The sequence below is a fragment of the Miniopterus natalensis genome, chromosome 5, assembly GCF_054644295.1.
Source record: "Miniopterus natalensis isolate mMinNat1 chromosome 5, mMinNat1.hap1, whole genome shotgun sequence".
Classification (NCBI taxonomy): domain Eukaryota; kingdom Metazoa; phylum Chordata; class Mammalia; order Chiroptera; family Miniopteridae; genus Miniopterus; species Miniopterus natalensis.
Genome location: NC_142085.1, coordinates 69,321,833 through 69,337,460, shown reverse-complemented (window position 1 = coordinate 69,337,460; position 15,628 = coordinate 69,321,833). Strand labels below are relative to the sequence as shown.

General features: G+C 38.3%; 1 protein-coding gene across 1 annotated transcript in view; it reads right to left on the bottom strand.

Annotated features, from left to right (window-relative positions):
* LAMA2 (laminin subunit alpha 2) overlaps positions 1 to 15,628 on the bottom strand; it is a 458,292-nt gene that overhangs the window by 307,427 nt on the left and 135,237 nt on the right. The window contains exon 4 of the mRNA XM_087817608.1: positions 4,000 to 4,242. Coding sequence (XP_087673734.1) covers positions 4,000 to 4,242 — 243 coding nt within the window. The remainder of the gene's footprint in view (positions 1 to 3,999; positions 4,243 to 15,628) is intronic.

Genomic DNA, 15,628 nt, shown 5'->3' with positions numbered 1-15,628 from the left:
CTATGGGCTAGGGTGCTGCCCCCAAACACCCTTCGGGCAAGTCCACACAATTAACATTTATTGATCTCTCACTGGCACTGTGGGGTGGAGGGCAGAGAAGGTACCAAGCCACAGAGTGGAGAGCAAAGAGTGGGGGGTGGCGGGGCAACAAATAAGGCTGAAGAAATAAGCAGAGGTGATGCTAAGATTCAAGAGGGCTGAAGGAAAAGCTAAGCAGTCTCTAATGATGACCTGAACATTTTAGAATATTTTAGAATATTCTCCAAAATTCTCCAGACAAGTGATAATGTAATAAACCTTAGACTCACTGGATTTGGTGTTAGTCACAGAAGACTATTTTCTATTACCTATAACATAAACATTATTACTTAGTTAGTTATAACTGAGACATTTTATTTTATAATGTATTGTTTCATGGGTAAACCTTAAAAATATTCTACTCTTATTTCTCTTATTATCTGTCTTAATTTTATATTTAAAAGGTATTGTGAAGGTCTGGAAGCAAATGCTTATTCAATATTTAATCAAAAATATGTACTTCGCCCAGCCGGTATGGCTCAGCGGTTGAGCATTGACCCATGAACCAGAAGATCACCGTTTGATTCCCAGTCAGGGCACATGCCTGGGTTGCTGCTGGTTTGATCCCCAGTAGAGGGTGTGCAGGAGGCAGCTGATCAATGATTCTCATCATTGATAGGTTTCTATCTCTCTCTCCCTTCCTCTCTCCGAAATCAATAAAAACATATAAAAATATGTATTTCAAATCATAGTTATATTATAGGTGATATCCAAAACTATATTGCTTTAGAAGGAAAGATGACTTAGGACAATTTATATATTAAACTAACTAACTCATGTATTAAAGAAATTCAGTCTCAGAGATATTAGATGATTTGTGCAAGATCCCACAAAGACTCGAGCCAGGATCAGAACCCAGTCTTTTAATCTTACGTACATTCTTCTATAACACAATATCTCAGAATTAGGACTCCTTCTACTTATACTAGATTCAGCATCTCTGTGTTTCCTCTAAACCATTTTTGAATGTAGCAATTACCAACTTTTAAAAATCAACTTCAAGTCTTTACTAAAGTATAAAAGAAACATTATCTTGGGAGTTAGGGGAACTGGATTCTTTTTTCTGTTTTGTTACCAGCTGAGCTGGATATCTTGGGGAGTATCACCTACCTTCTCTGGACCTGTTTATTCCACAAAGTAACATGTTTTACAACATAAGCTATGTAAAATGAAGCAGATATCCTAGGAGAGGTCTGAATTTAATGATTATTTTTTAAATACTATCAGTCCACTTCAAATATTTTGAATTCCTTTTTGTTTCTCGCCTCACTACTTTCATGTGAGAGAATAGACTTTAAAAATACACAAGCCACAGCAAAAGTTGAATAAGTTATTCTTAATAGTCATTACCAGTGAATATGTTCAGTGAATGTCTAAGAGTGAAAAGAATACAGCCAGTTAAACGAACGACACCTCTGTTTGCTCCATGATGACAACTTGACATGATCCAAAATATGGAGAACCACGACTGATGCAGAAACAGAATGATTTGGGGATATGCATGTAACTTTTATATATCTCATATGATATTATTTTATATTATCCAACCAATCTCTGAGTTGGACCATTTTTTCAAGGTAAAGAATAGTTTTATAAATAGTACATAATTATTAGTCCTGAGTAAACACTAGATCCAGGAGTAAAATAATAAAACTTCAACTCAAATATGTCCTCTCTGCAGTCCCTCCCTACTCCCGTAGCCTCAGCCCAGCCCGGTCAGGATTTGGACGTCTCCGGGCACAGAGCACGTTCAACAGCTGTTTGACTCACTGCACTTGACTCCTAGTCCTTTGGCAGACTGAGATCTCTGCTGCAAACACCATTTGGAATCTTTCCCCCAAAAGTGATATTTTTGAACATGGAATCTGAAATATAGTGAGGCACTGGTATACGTTCATAGAAAAAATAATGCAAAGGACAGTGACAGATTTGTCAAACGTTCCCCAAGAAGTGTTTAAGAAGATAACCTTAGATTGGCTGAGGTGGGCATGATAGAATATGAATATGGGTTCTGAAAATGTGAATATAAGAATTGTTAGACGGACATGAGCAGAGCAAGGGCGATGGGCAAGGTACAGAAGCTCACCAGGGCAGAAAGCCCTGGATGCCTAGCAAGGGGCAAAACTGGGAAAACAAGAGCCTTGTCCCCAGGGTGACCTCCCCTCCCCTCATGTGGTTTAGACCCCCTACATGTTTCCTCCCTAAAGATAACATCTAGACTTCAGTGGTATTTCAGCTCCAGGCCCAGAAAAGCAGCAAAACCAGACACGTGGCACCATGGCTGCCTCAGGACCAGCTACACTGACATTTGACCCCCTGCCCTGACACTGACCAATCAGTGGAGACCACGACCCTGAAAAAGCACACCTGGAAAGCTGATCAGTATTCTATTGAGACCCTCCCCTGAGATAGAAAGAGATTAATATGCTCAGGACAAAGGACCCAGCTCTCACTCCCCACCAGAGGGAACTGCCAGCGCCATCTCCTTCCTCCTTCTTCCCTCTGAGGGGGACCCATGAGACTTGCAACCTGGGGAGCAATGGGCAGCAGCAGCGGGTCCCAGGCTTACCCCCTGAACCTGAATCCAAGGCGCCCTTCTCTCTCTGACTCCTCAGTAAACCAAAGCAGCCCAGCCTGGGCTCTCCTGTTACTTCTATGCTCTTCCTTGTTTCACTGTCCTAAGTATATTTTTGCTGCCATCATGGACCCAGTACCCTTTGGCTCAGTGCTGTGTAGCCCTTCCCTTTGGATAGCCCCATCCCCCATCCCCTTTTCCTTAAATAAATTCAGTTTTTCTTCATTCACCTCTGAGATGGCTACTTAGCCTGCCTGCACACCACCCACCTTAACCTTTCAAAAATGATACTAGCTTCAGGTATATGGATTATTAAGGAGAGAATATCAGATATGATTATCAATGGAGACGTACATAAGCAGGTAGGACAAAAGGAGCGAGGCCACAAATAATGAAGGGAGACAGATTAGGAAAATATAATCAGAGAGTCCAAGAGAGTCACTTATCTATGTTTTGGGCATTTGAGAGGAAACTAATAATAATAATAAAAACTACACAATAGTTATTATTATTTCAACAACAACAACAAAAATAGTTAATGCTTACGGAGCACTTAGTATATATGCCAGCACCACTCTAATGCTGTAAATATAATAATTCATTCAATCTTTTGACAATCATATAAAGTAAGAACATTATTATTGTCCCTAATTTATAGGAGAGAAAACTGAGGCGCAGAGATGGCTCACAGATCCCACAGAGGGTAACAGGCAAAGCCATGGCTTGAATCTGTGGCCTAAACCCCATGAATAAATCTAAAATCTTAACCACAGGATAAAAGGTGCTACAGAGAAGTAGAACACTTTTGAATTAAGCATATATTAAATATGAGATAAGCAAAGCCTGGCCGAAGAAAATAAACCTCATTGCAGCCCTATGCGGTGACAGTAAAAAACAAAACAACATCAACAAAATAAACATGCAAAGAATTCCCTTTTTTAGGTCCTTTGTGTGAATTGTATTTCTTTTGGGATTTACTTCTTTTGTCCCCATCATCAGACCAGAGCACACACAGAACTAAGACTTCTTTTAAGGTCTCAATCCTCTAATCATTAGCATTGTCAGAAAAGTCTCTTTATATGTAAAATTAATCATTGACTTTCCAAACTTAAACCCATTTCCTCCTCTCTGATCTTTATTGGAGATGGGAGATACATACGAGATGAAGATAGTTAAAATTCTAATCACCTTGGGTTTTTCCCTTTTATTTAATAACTCATTTAAATGTACTTCTGTGAAATCCGACTTTAAAATATCTCTGACATTAATTACTGATATATTCGAGTCTTTCCGACAAGCCCGTTTGGCCATCTTAAATGTACTTACAGTGAGTTTCCTCATCTTACCTCTCCGTTTTCTAAGGGGTGTATCTTGGAATAAAACGAGGTGCAGATGACCTCGTCGTCCTTGGCGTAGGACGGGGGCCCGGTGCGGGGATAAATGCCGTAGAGGGTCAGGCACTCGGCGTCGGTCACAGCGTGGTACTGCCAGGGCTTGTAGTCCGCGTCGTCCAGGGAGCGTTCCAGGATCCAGTTTCCAGGCCGGGGGGAGTTCGCTGCCTTCACGATCACATACGCGATCTGGAACACCTGGGCAGGGTGACAGCCACCGGGGAAACTTTGAATTCCAAAGTATTCTCACATTTTACACGTCAAGCATAAAGCTTGATGCGACAATAGATTTTATTTCAGATGTTGTTCTATAACCCTTTATAGTCTGTGAAATGATATTACTGTTGCATGTTCATAGTTAGTACCTTCTTGGAAGATGCGATGTTTCATTTTGACAGCCGTGTCTTTAAAAGAAATGAATGAAGATTGGATGTTAGCTCTCTAACAACTCGTTGACATCATCTCACTCAATTTTTAAAGTTCCATTTTAATCATGATCACCTAAAGTATTCATTACACACCAATTTGCTCATCCGACTGTGTTAGAGAGTATAAAGCATGAGTTAGAAATTCCATGTGTGAATGATAGTGCTTGATAGTTTAAAAGATATGCTTACTTGTATTACCTAATCCTCCGAAAGCACCACTTAGGTGGGGTTAGTGTGGTGCAGCAAAACCAACACAGAGCTTTGGAGGCACAGTTCTGTATTCGAATTGCGGTCTCAGCATTTATGTGATCTTGGCCAGATTATTTTACTTTTCTAACTCTTAGCTTCCCATTCTGCAAAATAGGGTCAATAATTAGCATACAACTGAGAGGTAATTTGGATTAAATGAGATCATGTGTACAAAGTACCTGGCAAAGGACTTGGCAGTAAATAATAAATGTCACTTCCTCTACCTCCCCAAATAGAAAATAAGGGAGAAGAAATGCTAGTACAGCAGACATCTGATTGAACCGGGAACATATTAAATGAAAGGTTTCTGTACCTTGTGCACAAGAGGTAAATATGTACAAATAAGGGGGATAAAGAACGGCATGAGTGACAACAGAGGCGAATGTGGTATTTTCAAATCTACATCAAATTTGAAGATATAAAAAAAATACCTTGGATGTTTCGTGATAGTGCAATTGTGAGTCTTCCCCAATGCAGCCCCAAAGTCAAGGCATAGTGTACAAACATTGAGTAACATTTATGTGCAATTCTTTGGGTAGAAAGATACATATAAACTAATGTAACTTACAGTCCCATCATCCATGGGTTGGTGATAATGAGACATATGAAAAATATACTGCTAATAAGGGGACATGTTCTGTTTATGCTCTGAGATATGGGGAGTTTGACAGCTCTAAGCTCGAAGTGACCGGGCTCACTAGAAGGGTACAACTGGGAGGGCAGACCCAATAAATAATGTGATTAAAGGGCCTGCTGGGCTGCCCAGGAAATCCTGAAAGAAATGTCCTGGAAATAAACTTGGTCTGCTTCAGTTTTGACATGAGGCCTTAAGGAATATATAAACAGTCTTTATGGTAAACTCGAAGGGACTGAATTTAAAAATATGAGGTTGGTAGAGAAGGGGTAGTGGGAGTGGGCCTGACGCAGCTCTTTTGAAATGGTCTGAGGTCTTTTGAGGTCTTTACTAGAAGGCGGCCACACTAACGTGCAGTGAGCAAAAAACACAAGCTATCAAATGATTAAAAGGGGGCTGGTATTTGCTTTTTAGGCACAGCTGTGGAAAAACCGGTGGTTAACATACTGAAATACTTCTGCACTTGCTGGTGAGTTGCTGTGGGCCAAGCCTCCCAAATGCGTCCTGTCCCATGAGGCCATCTGGTTAACCTCAGCATAGCAAAAAATAGCCAAGACATCTATTCTGATTGGGCTATACTTTGCTCTGCTTTATTAAATATCTCTCTGGGTGGGAAATATCATGAATCTATATTTACAACATATACAGATAAGTATAAATGCAGATACACACACATACCTATGATTGTACATATAACTATACTTAAAGATACTTAGACTTTTGGGGAAAGATATGCATGACATGTTCAGGTTGTTACCTATGAAGTCTGAAAGTAAGGAGTTAAGGGGGGAAGGAGAAGAGCTTTCACTTTTCATCTAATATCCTGCTGTATTTATTTATTAACATAAATGCCTTCGTTCTTCATAAAATTACTTTTAAAATAAAGGAAAAATGAAAGCAAATCAGTATCAGGAAAAGCATAAGAATAGGACTAATGAAAAATACTCCATCAACCATTATCCAAAACATTTGCTATTTCTACCTTTTTAAGGTGTTATTCATGAGGACGTGGTTTAGATACTCCACATTCAACAACTCATTCACATGAAATTTCTTTGTGAAGAAATTCACTGAAGAACATACCTATTGAGTAATCTGACAGAACACAGAGAGATAGTTGCCTCGATTATAAATATAAAACACCCTGGTCCTAATTTCTGGCAATCCTACATACAGTATTCGAGACAATGTTACTAAAATGATAAATACAAGTAACTAAATTGTGAGCTCCTAAAGAGCAGAGATGCTACAATCCTTATAACTTGTTTGAAATAGTGGGCATTCAATATTGATTAGATTTAGTTAAATAACCAAAATTATTGTAATGTGCTCCCTTGTTACTTCTATTAGCATAACACTGATTTGTTTTCACTTTTGTTTTCTTCTGTTTGTTTGAGCTTCAATCCCAGTCACTGCTAGGCTATTTTGTCAGGTGCAGAGACTAAGACACATATAGTGTTCGTCCTATTATGTTTCTGTGAGCTGAGAAAATTACTTAAACTCTTTTATCCTTAGTTTTATCCCAATGCTTCCTTTCCAGAGTCAAAACCATGGAAGAGATGCTGAGATAATGAATACAAAACATGGTGTATTCTCTGGGGGGAAAAAGGAATCTATACAAATATTTCAAATTAGCATATTTCCTTCTAGAAAAAAAATTGCTGAGATATTAAATAAAAAAAGCAAAGCATACTTAGAGATCATAGTTACCCAATAAAAAAAAATAAAGATACACTGAGGTTATGGCTAAAGAATTTTGTTTAGAAAGCAGCTCAGCAAGCAAATATAAGAGGCCAAATTCTCTGGAGTTACAATGTGGATACATATGACTTAGGAATTTCTGTGTAGGCTCTGGAATAATAGATGAAATCCATGAAATACAGTTATACTAGAAGCCCCACAGACTCTTTCTATAATTCAATATAATGGTCATCATTAAGTGACATGAAAAAGCAGTCATTGCCTTACAGACTATTAGAAGAGGCCCATTTCAAAACAATAATGCCCTTTCATTTATTTTCTATGGATCCTTTCACATTCTAAGAAAAATTAATTAAATTAGTTGGCATGTATTATTTTGAGTAAACTTTTAAAAATGTGGTAGAAGGTATTATTGAAAACCACAATGAATAGAAGTACTCTTTCAAGGCATCAGAGAATGACTGAAAATTTTAACAGTGATTTTCTAAGTACTCTGATTTTAATGACCCCACTAAAATAATTCTCTTTAGGTACCTATGCTACTTTCATTAACTATGGCTTCTATTTTCAGTATAAAGACTCTTCAAAATCAGTAGTTATGAAACCGTACTTCCAGATGAATAAAACCCTAATTTTTATGGGGTGCAACAAGGAAAGAAATTATGTACATCTCTTTATGAAAAGTACAAAAATACTTTATCAGCTAGGTTTGATCAACCTTAGATATCAATGCATAATTCCCAAATTTTTATCTGTTTGAAGGCACTTTTTATAAATTTGGTGCATGAAGAAAAAAATCCAAAATAACTTTGGAAATAATACCAAATGTTTGACATTTTATACATATCAAAGTGAATTTTCTATTTCATATTCCATTGGTATGTCACCTAACAAGATATAATTACTTCACTGATGCAGAACTGAATTAGATGTTCCTGCTATACTAAGCAGTATATTAACAACGTAATGTCTTTTAGGGTAGAATTGGAGAAAAGAGTCTTTCTAAAGAACCTTCAGTCCCAAAGTAGCAAGTTATGTGCAATGACCATCATATATATAGCGATGCTTTCCAATCTTTTTCACAACATGGCTGAGATACAATATTGGTACAGTACTGGGGTAAAAGGAGATCTCACAGCCCTAAGTGAGCATCCTAGAGGCCTTGGCCAGTGTGGATGCTGCCCAGGGGCTGAGTATCTTAGCTCATCTATAACCAATTGGTTCTGATACCAAGAACCAATTTCTAGCACACGCATTGCCGAGTCTGGATTTTTTAAAAATATCCTCTGCTGTAACTCTAAGGAACTCACTTTTATCCCAGTTTCTTTGTCCTAGAAGAATCATAGATCTAAAAACATGTTACCAAAGAATATTGTGTTTCAGAGATTTTACTGAGAATTTTGAGTGTCGCTGGCATACAATTAAGAGAGCCAGGCCAACATATGACTCCTTAATGATGTAACCAAGCCATGGCACCTGTTTCCTATAGGCTAATCCCCAAGAGAGCCATGAAAATACTGATGAAGGCCACTCTATATGGAAAATGATACTTCATCTTTCTCATAAGGCTTGAATTAACTCTTCTATTTCTTCTTTCTTAATCTCTCAAGAGAACATGTGGCCATCTAATCCTGCCTGCTGTTGAGCTCTGCCTCCTTTCCCCACATGGCTGGCTGCTATAAATTTCCTATAGCAAGTCCACGTAACAAAACTGCTTAATTTTGAAAGTGGCTTTGCAATATTCTAGCACCTGCACTTGCCCATAATTTGAATTTTTATCATTTCCAGGCGCTGTGATGCCATCCCTAATATACTTTGAAAACTCAACTGTATTCTTAGTTCTAAAAGTGTGTTTATATTTATCCATATAGTTATATTGGCTTTTGGAAAGTAAAGAGAGTTACACAATATCCAAACCAGAAAGGATCCTAGCAATTGTGAGTTTTCAAGCTTAGTACCCACTGGAACAATGAGGGAAGACTTCTAGAAATGTGTATACATCTCCATGTTTGAGCTGATGGATGTAACTCATATTGTTTGCTCTTTTCCCTGAGAATTCAAAAGAGAGAATAAAGAACTAAAATAGAAACCAGTAACAACCAAGAGGAAGGGATGGAGAGAGTTTGGCAGTTTTCTAGAAGGTCTCTGGGACCTGGCTAATGGGGAAGAGCAGAGGTCAGGGCCTAAAGTACTCCAAGTGGCTAGTGCCTGGGAGGAAGTCCAGCAGGACCTCAGAGCAGCAGGTCTGACCACAGGCAGGGGGGAGAAGTGGGGCTGAACGCAGGCGAGCTCTTACTCCCAGCAAATTTTCTGAGCCATCAGCAGAAAATATGTGGCTCATTATAACCTTAAAAATTATTTGACGAGATCATTGTACAGATTTTGATAATACTATTGCTAGACTTAAGTTTAAGTCAAGCTCCAAAATAACAAATGTTGAAATGACCATCTAAACTTTAAAAATTAACCTGGAAATACACCCGATAGTACTTTCTGGATGAGTTTTATGGCCCTTTCAAAAAACATAGAATAATGTGATGGGGAGTCCAGAAAGACAGTTTCTTGGCCCACCTGTATTTTCTTCCAGACAAATTCATTTACAGTAATTTCATATACTGAAATGATCTGTATTTGTCACCCAGGTATAATGTACAATCCATTTATTCCCCCCATCCTTCCCCAAGTGTACAATTGCTGAGTTTGAACTCAATGAGTTGCAGGTAAGCAAATGAGGTATTTTACCTCAGGGTGTGATTCCCATGTTGCCAGAGAAACAAACACTCTGCCCTCAATTAAAACAGATTTTTTTTTTTTTTTAAATTTACGTTAAACTCATGGAAAGTTTATACATTTGAAAATGAATTGCTGTACCTCTCCAGAATTTCTAAGAAACAATAATCTAACTGGGTGACTAATGATAATCCTTTGAAGATAAAATGCTCAATTATTTGGTGAAATTGTTTTTTAAAGGGGTTTTAATCAATGCCTAACTACGCCTGGAAAAGTATTTGAAGAATTTCTCTACCTTACTCTGCAAGAAAGAAAATCTCAACTTCTAGTTCTGAGAAATAACTAATTTCAGCTCTCCTACGTTAGTACATAGAAGTAAAGCAACTTCATTTTTCATTTAAAATATTAGGTTATTTTCCCTAGAGCTGGACAAGTTGATTATAAAGTTGATTTGGAAGAATTAACAAGCAAGAATAGCCAAGGAAACCTGAGCTGGAAGAGAAACGAGTAGAGGGATATATTACTGTTAAATCGAAAAAGCAACATGGAAAACATTGCAGTTCTATACGATGCTACAGTTTACAATGAAGGGGACCTCTCAAGTGATGGATCTATGGCCACTAAAATCTCCAAAAAGAGATACCCCTGGACATTTTCCGCAGTATGATGGAACCACACAGCACCATCTATAAAGTAGTCATGCCAAAATGTGAACCCAAATCAGAGCAAGTCTCCTAAATGTAACTGTCATGTGCACAAAATACAGTAGCAGAGGAGCATGTAAACAGCACCACAGGAATACAATTTGGAAAATTCAGAATGTGAGAACCTCAGTTGGACAAACAATCGGATTTCTTAAAAAAATAAATTGCAAGGAAATAAAAATAATGAGATTATAGATTAAGTGCGATTTAAGAGCTATATCAAACAAATACAATCTTTGACTTCAGGGACATCCTGATTTAATCAAACATTAAAAAATTTAGAAGTGAATGGGATGAATCTGAATACTTTCTGTGTACTAATGAAGTAGTGGTAATAGTATTAATTTTTAAATGTGACAATGGTTTTGTTTACAAAAGAGCTGAATCATTCAAAGATACATACTGGAATATATAGAGAGAAAGGGTTACATATGGAATTTGCTTGCAAATAATCTAGAGGTCTGGATAAGTGTAGAATTGATACAAGAAGAGTCATGAGTTCATTCGTACAGGTGGGTGTTGGGTGCATCTAAATCTACGGCCCTCTCTACGCCAGGGGCAGGGAACTTCCAGTCTCTGGGCCGTATATGGCCTCGAAATCATTTGGTCTGGCCCCGCCAAGGCAACCGCAGGCAGGGCTCAAAATTCAATACATCTAGGAGCTTTGTTCATAGCTAATTTTTAAGTTGATAATTTTGTATGGCTCACAAATGATATTATAAATATTCCAGCAGCCCTTGGCAGAAAAAAGATTCCCCACCCTGCCTATACCATATGCACACTGTGAAATTCTCGTAATCAGAATAAAAGGAGTACTAATAGATCTCAACTAAATAAACAAATAAATCTCTTTTACACAATGATTCTACCACTGCTGGTAATTTAGTGCTTTCTCTTAAAAACATTTAATGCCTTTTCTTTCCTGTCTTGATAAATGGTAAACTCCGCTTAATGCTGTCACCACAACTGCATTCTGAGCTAAGGAAATAGATCTTAATAATTCTTTCAAATTAACTACCAAATCTAAAGGGCATTGCTGGCCCAGAAGGTATCAAAATTTTAGTCCAGTCTTAAGAAAACTAGTAATATGAGTGAATAGAATCCAAATTGGAGTGATAAGGTCCTCCCCGAGCTTATTAATGCATTTAGCACTCCATGCTTCATTAAGCTGCTATCATGTTTTAACAACATTAGCTGCAGGTAAAACTCAGACAAGCATTTTCCTTCTCTTTAGCACTGCCCTTGACATCTCTTCCCTCCTCCCCTATTTCTCTCTCATTGGAAACCATCTATGGTTTCAAAAGATCGACCTCCTCCTGCGAACGAGCCTTCAGCACAGCATGGCTCTCACACCAGCTACTGGTAAAAGAGCAGGAAGGCTGAGTGGCCCACGGAATATGGCCCCCCTTTCAGTGAAGCCATCCCAGAGCACAATATTGGTGTGAATCACAGACAATCAGAAATGTGACAGTTTAAAGCTTGCCTTCTGAAATTTATTCACCCTGGAGAAATACCTGGGACCACCTTTGTTTTTGTGCTTCCATAGTTACCAGGGTAAGAACCTATGTGTTCTCCAATTTATGACATTGCCGACATGAATGAATCACTCTAGTTCAAAGCGTTGGGGGAATAAGAGCAAAGATTTGTAGTGACGGGAAGAGTTAGACATATAATGTTAACAGCGTAGATAGCAAATCAAAGACAGAATGAAACTTTCTGATCTTGGTTCATGAATTCTTTCAACAGATCAGAGTCACTTAACATTTTATTCAACGTTAGCGATTATAAATGAAACAGCATCAGCTGCTTTCATGCTTCTATATCGCCCCGCTTGCTTGTCTTTCTCTAGGGACATTCTTAAGAATAGTTTGTACCCACTCTTGTTTATTAGTTTACCACCCCTGGAGCCCACACACCACTCACCACCCTATTTAATCAGTTCCAGAAGAATTACAAGCCACCTGGTTGGGAAATTCATATTCTTTTCCTCCAGCTCCATCTTCTTTGAAGTCTCTACAGCCGTTGACTATGCTGCTCTCCCCCTTCCTGAAACTTTTTTTAATCTTTGAAAAATGGTACTTATTTATAATTCAGGGATTTTTTATAAAAAAACAAAACACAGAAAAACATGTTTTCTTCATACAGCTTTTGCCTAAAATGGAAAGCAAACAATGGCAGAGGGGGTGTGAAAGCAGGAGGAGTATTCAAAACAAGACACAATCTGAATCCCTCCCAAGTCCCGTGTGAGTGCTCCTGGCCTGGTTCTTCGTAACTTCAGTTTCTCTGACAAAGGTGTGCTCAGTGTTTTATTTCCTAATAATCTTTTCCATAAGTAAAGTAACATTTTATGGTGTGCCTAGCTGTGGCCAGGCACTGCAGCATTCAGAGCTTCGTTTCTGCTAACAGGAACTCTATAAGAAATATAGGAACTAATCAGAAAATGGGACCGACAGAGGGCAGATGTGGCAGAAAGAACAAGGGCCCCTCAACAAGGAAGATAATTTCTTAATCCTCAGAACCTGTGAATATGTTGCCTTATACGGCAAAGGGGACTGCAGGTATGATTTAGTTAAAGATCTTGAGATGGGAAGATAATCCTGGATGACGCCAGCGCCCCCCCCCCACACACACACACACACAAACCTTAAACGTAGACGAGAGAAGCAAAAGAGCAGCTCAGAGTGTGTAAGAGGAGAAATACTCAACCCGTTTTTGGCTTGGAAGATGGAGGAAGGGGCCTGAGCCAAGGGATGCGGGCAGCCTGTAGAAGCCAGAAAAGTCAAGGCAAAGAATTCTAGAGGCTCCAGAGGGAATACAGCCTTGCCCACAACTGAATTTTAGCCCAATAAGGCTCATGTCAGACTTCTAACCTATTAAACTGTGAGATAATAAATTTGTGCTGTTTTAAGCCGCTAAATTCATGGTAATCTGTTATGGCCACAATGGAAAACAACACACTAGGTAACTTGCTTCACTTCACATGACTAGTAAGTTAGAGAGCAAGTTTCTAAGATCCAGTTTTGTCTAATTTTGCTCTTTGCATATTAATACCTTTCGTGTCTCTGAATATTTCAATACACTTCTTTATATGGATAGTTTCCACATCCTCATTTCTAACCTAACCACATTCTTATATCCCATTTCCTATTGTAAACTAACAACTGGACATCTCTTATGACAACTTAATTTTGCTTTGTAAAGAAGCAATGTTGCTCCTTTTACCACCAAATTAAGTTATAAGTTGCTAGCAGTAGAACGTATAGAATACTTTATGCCTTTTAGTGTCTTTCACATAATAGTTGCTCAATTACTTTTTTAATTCTATTGAATGTGTGATAAAAAATAGAATGTTAATTCTAAAATGATTTAAGAAACCTCAAGGTGATTTCTATGCATGTTCTGTGCCCCAAAGAGTCAGCTCCGACTCCTGGCAACCCTGTAAATGAGAGACATCCACAATGACCTCTCCTCAACAGCCCAGCTCAGTGCCTGTAGACTCATGCCTATGGCTTCTTTTATGGAGTTAATCTACCTCCATGGAGTGATTTATCCAAGTACCTAAGGAATGAACCTACCTAATCATCATACAACATTAGTAAGTACAGATGACACATACCTCATCGTAGACAGAAGGGAAATTCTACAAGACAACAATCTTAAATATGTCTAAATCACATATTCTTCCTCTGAAGTGAAAATCTTCAGAAGAGCATTGTGTTTGTCAAGCTGGCCTTTACCCCAAATTTTAAAGAGCTGACCTCACTTGACATTGAAGTGTGAGGAGTGTAAATGAAATGAAAAATAAGAAAGCTTCAGAATCTGATGTCATCCTGGCTACAATTAAAAAGTAAGAACAGTGGATGACACTCATGTAACTATATAAACATTTTCTAAGAATTGAGTGCCAAATAGATGTGATGAATATTTCTGAAAGGCTACTATTTTAAGAGGACGTATAATAAAGCTCTTAAAACCACCACCCTGAAAATTCTTCCCTCTAAGTAGTCTGCCTAGATTTCTCCTGATTCTTTTTGCTAGAAACCCACCAAATTATAATATAATTTTGGTGATGTCAAGTCAAAAATTATTTATGAGGTGACAGGACCTAGATTTCTGAAGCTCCAGAAGGATTCATAGCACACACAGGACACTTTGGGTGTCTCTGTCTGCTCTATGTGGCCTTCACAAACAAGTGCCATTAACAGGGTTGATTGCTCATGGACTTTCCAAAGCTCTCCATGTAGGACTACTTTGTTGCACCTGAAGGAAAAAAAAAATCCTTTTTTTAAACCCTCACCTCTAGAGAATATCAAAGCTAATTAAACTAGGAATCAGGCTAGGAGGGGGAAAATAACTTTAATAATTATATAAGGCATTTTTCTAATATTGAAATTCTTCCTATTTATGAACATCACAAAAAGTCATGGTTATAGTCACTTGGAAAAAGAGAAAATGATGTCAGACACTCGCTGTAGTACCAAGTGTCCTGCAAATAGCATTCTATCAGCCTTCAACACAATTAATTTATATAAAAGCTTTCACTAGAAAAGTCCTACACACATTTCCATTTAAAGTATGGCAATATGTTGTCATCGAATTCTGATTCTAAAATCACTATCCAATAGAACATTTAATCACCATGTCTAGACACACATCTTAAAGGACCATATACATTTAGGAAACAGAAGTAGTAGTTCACCAATATGGTATCAGGCTCCATCTCCTTTGTGATACCCAAGGCATAAAACATAATAATCCATAAAAGTTTGATTGACTACAATGACTCAACATCAAATGGCAATGCTGAAAGATCATCAATAGTAAAATCTGACACTTTAAACGGAATCCATCTAAACACTAGAGAATGGATGGCAGCAAAACACCCATGCAATTCGACCATAAGCAGTGATGTGGAGGCATAAATGTTAATTGAATCACCATAAACAACACTCTAATGAAGCTCTGCGTTAGGAAGCCAAGGCTCTGTTCAGTCTAAATATACCGTGGGCCTGGCCAGGTGGCTCAGCTGATTGGAGCGTCGTCCCGCACACCAAAGGGCTGCAGGTTTGGCTCCTGGTCAGGGCACATACCTAAGCTGCAGGTTCCACTCCAGGATGGGCGGCAATCGGTCAGCGTTT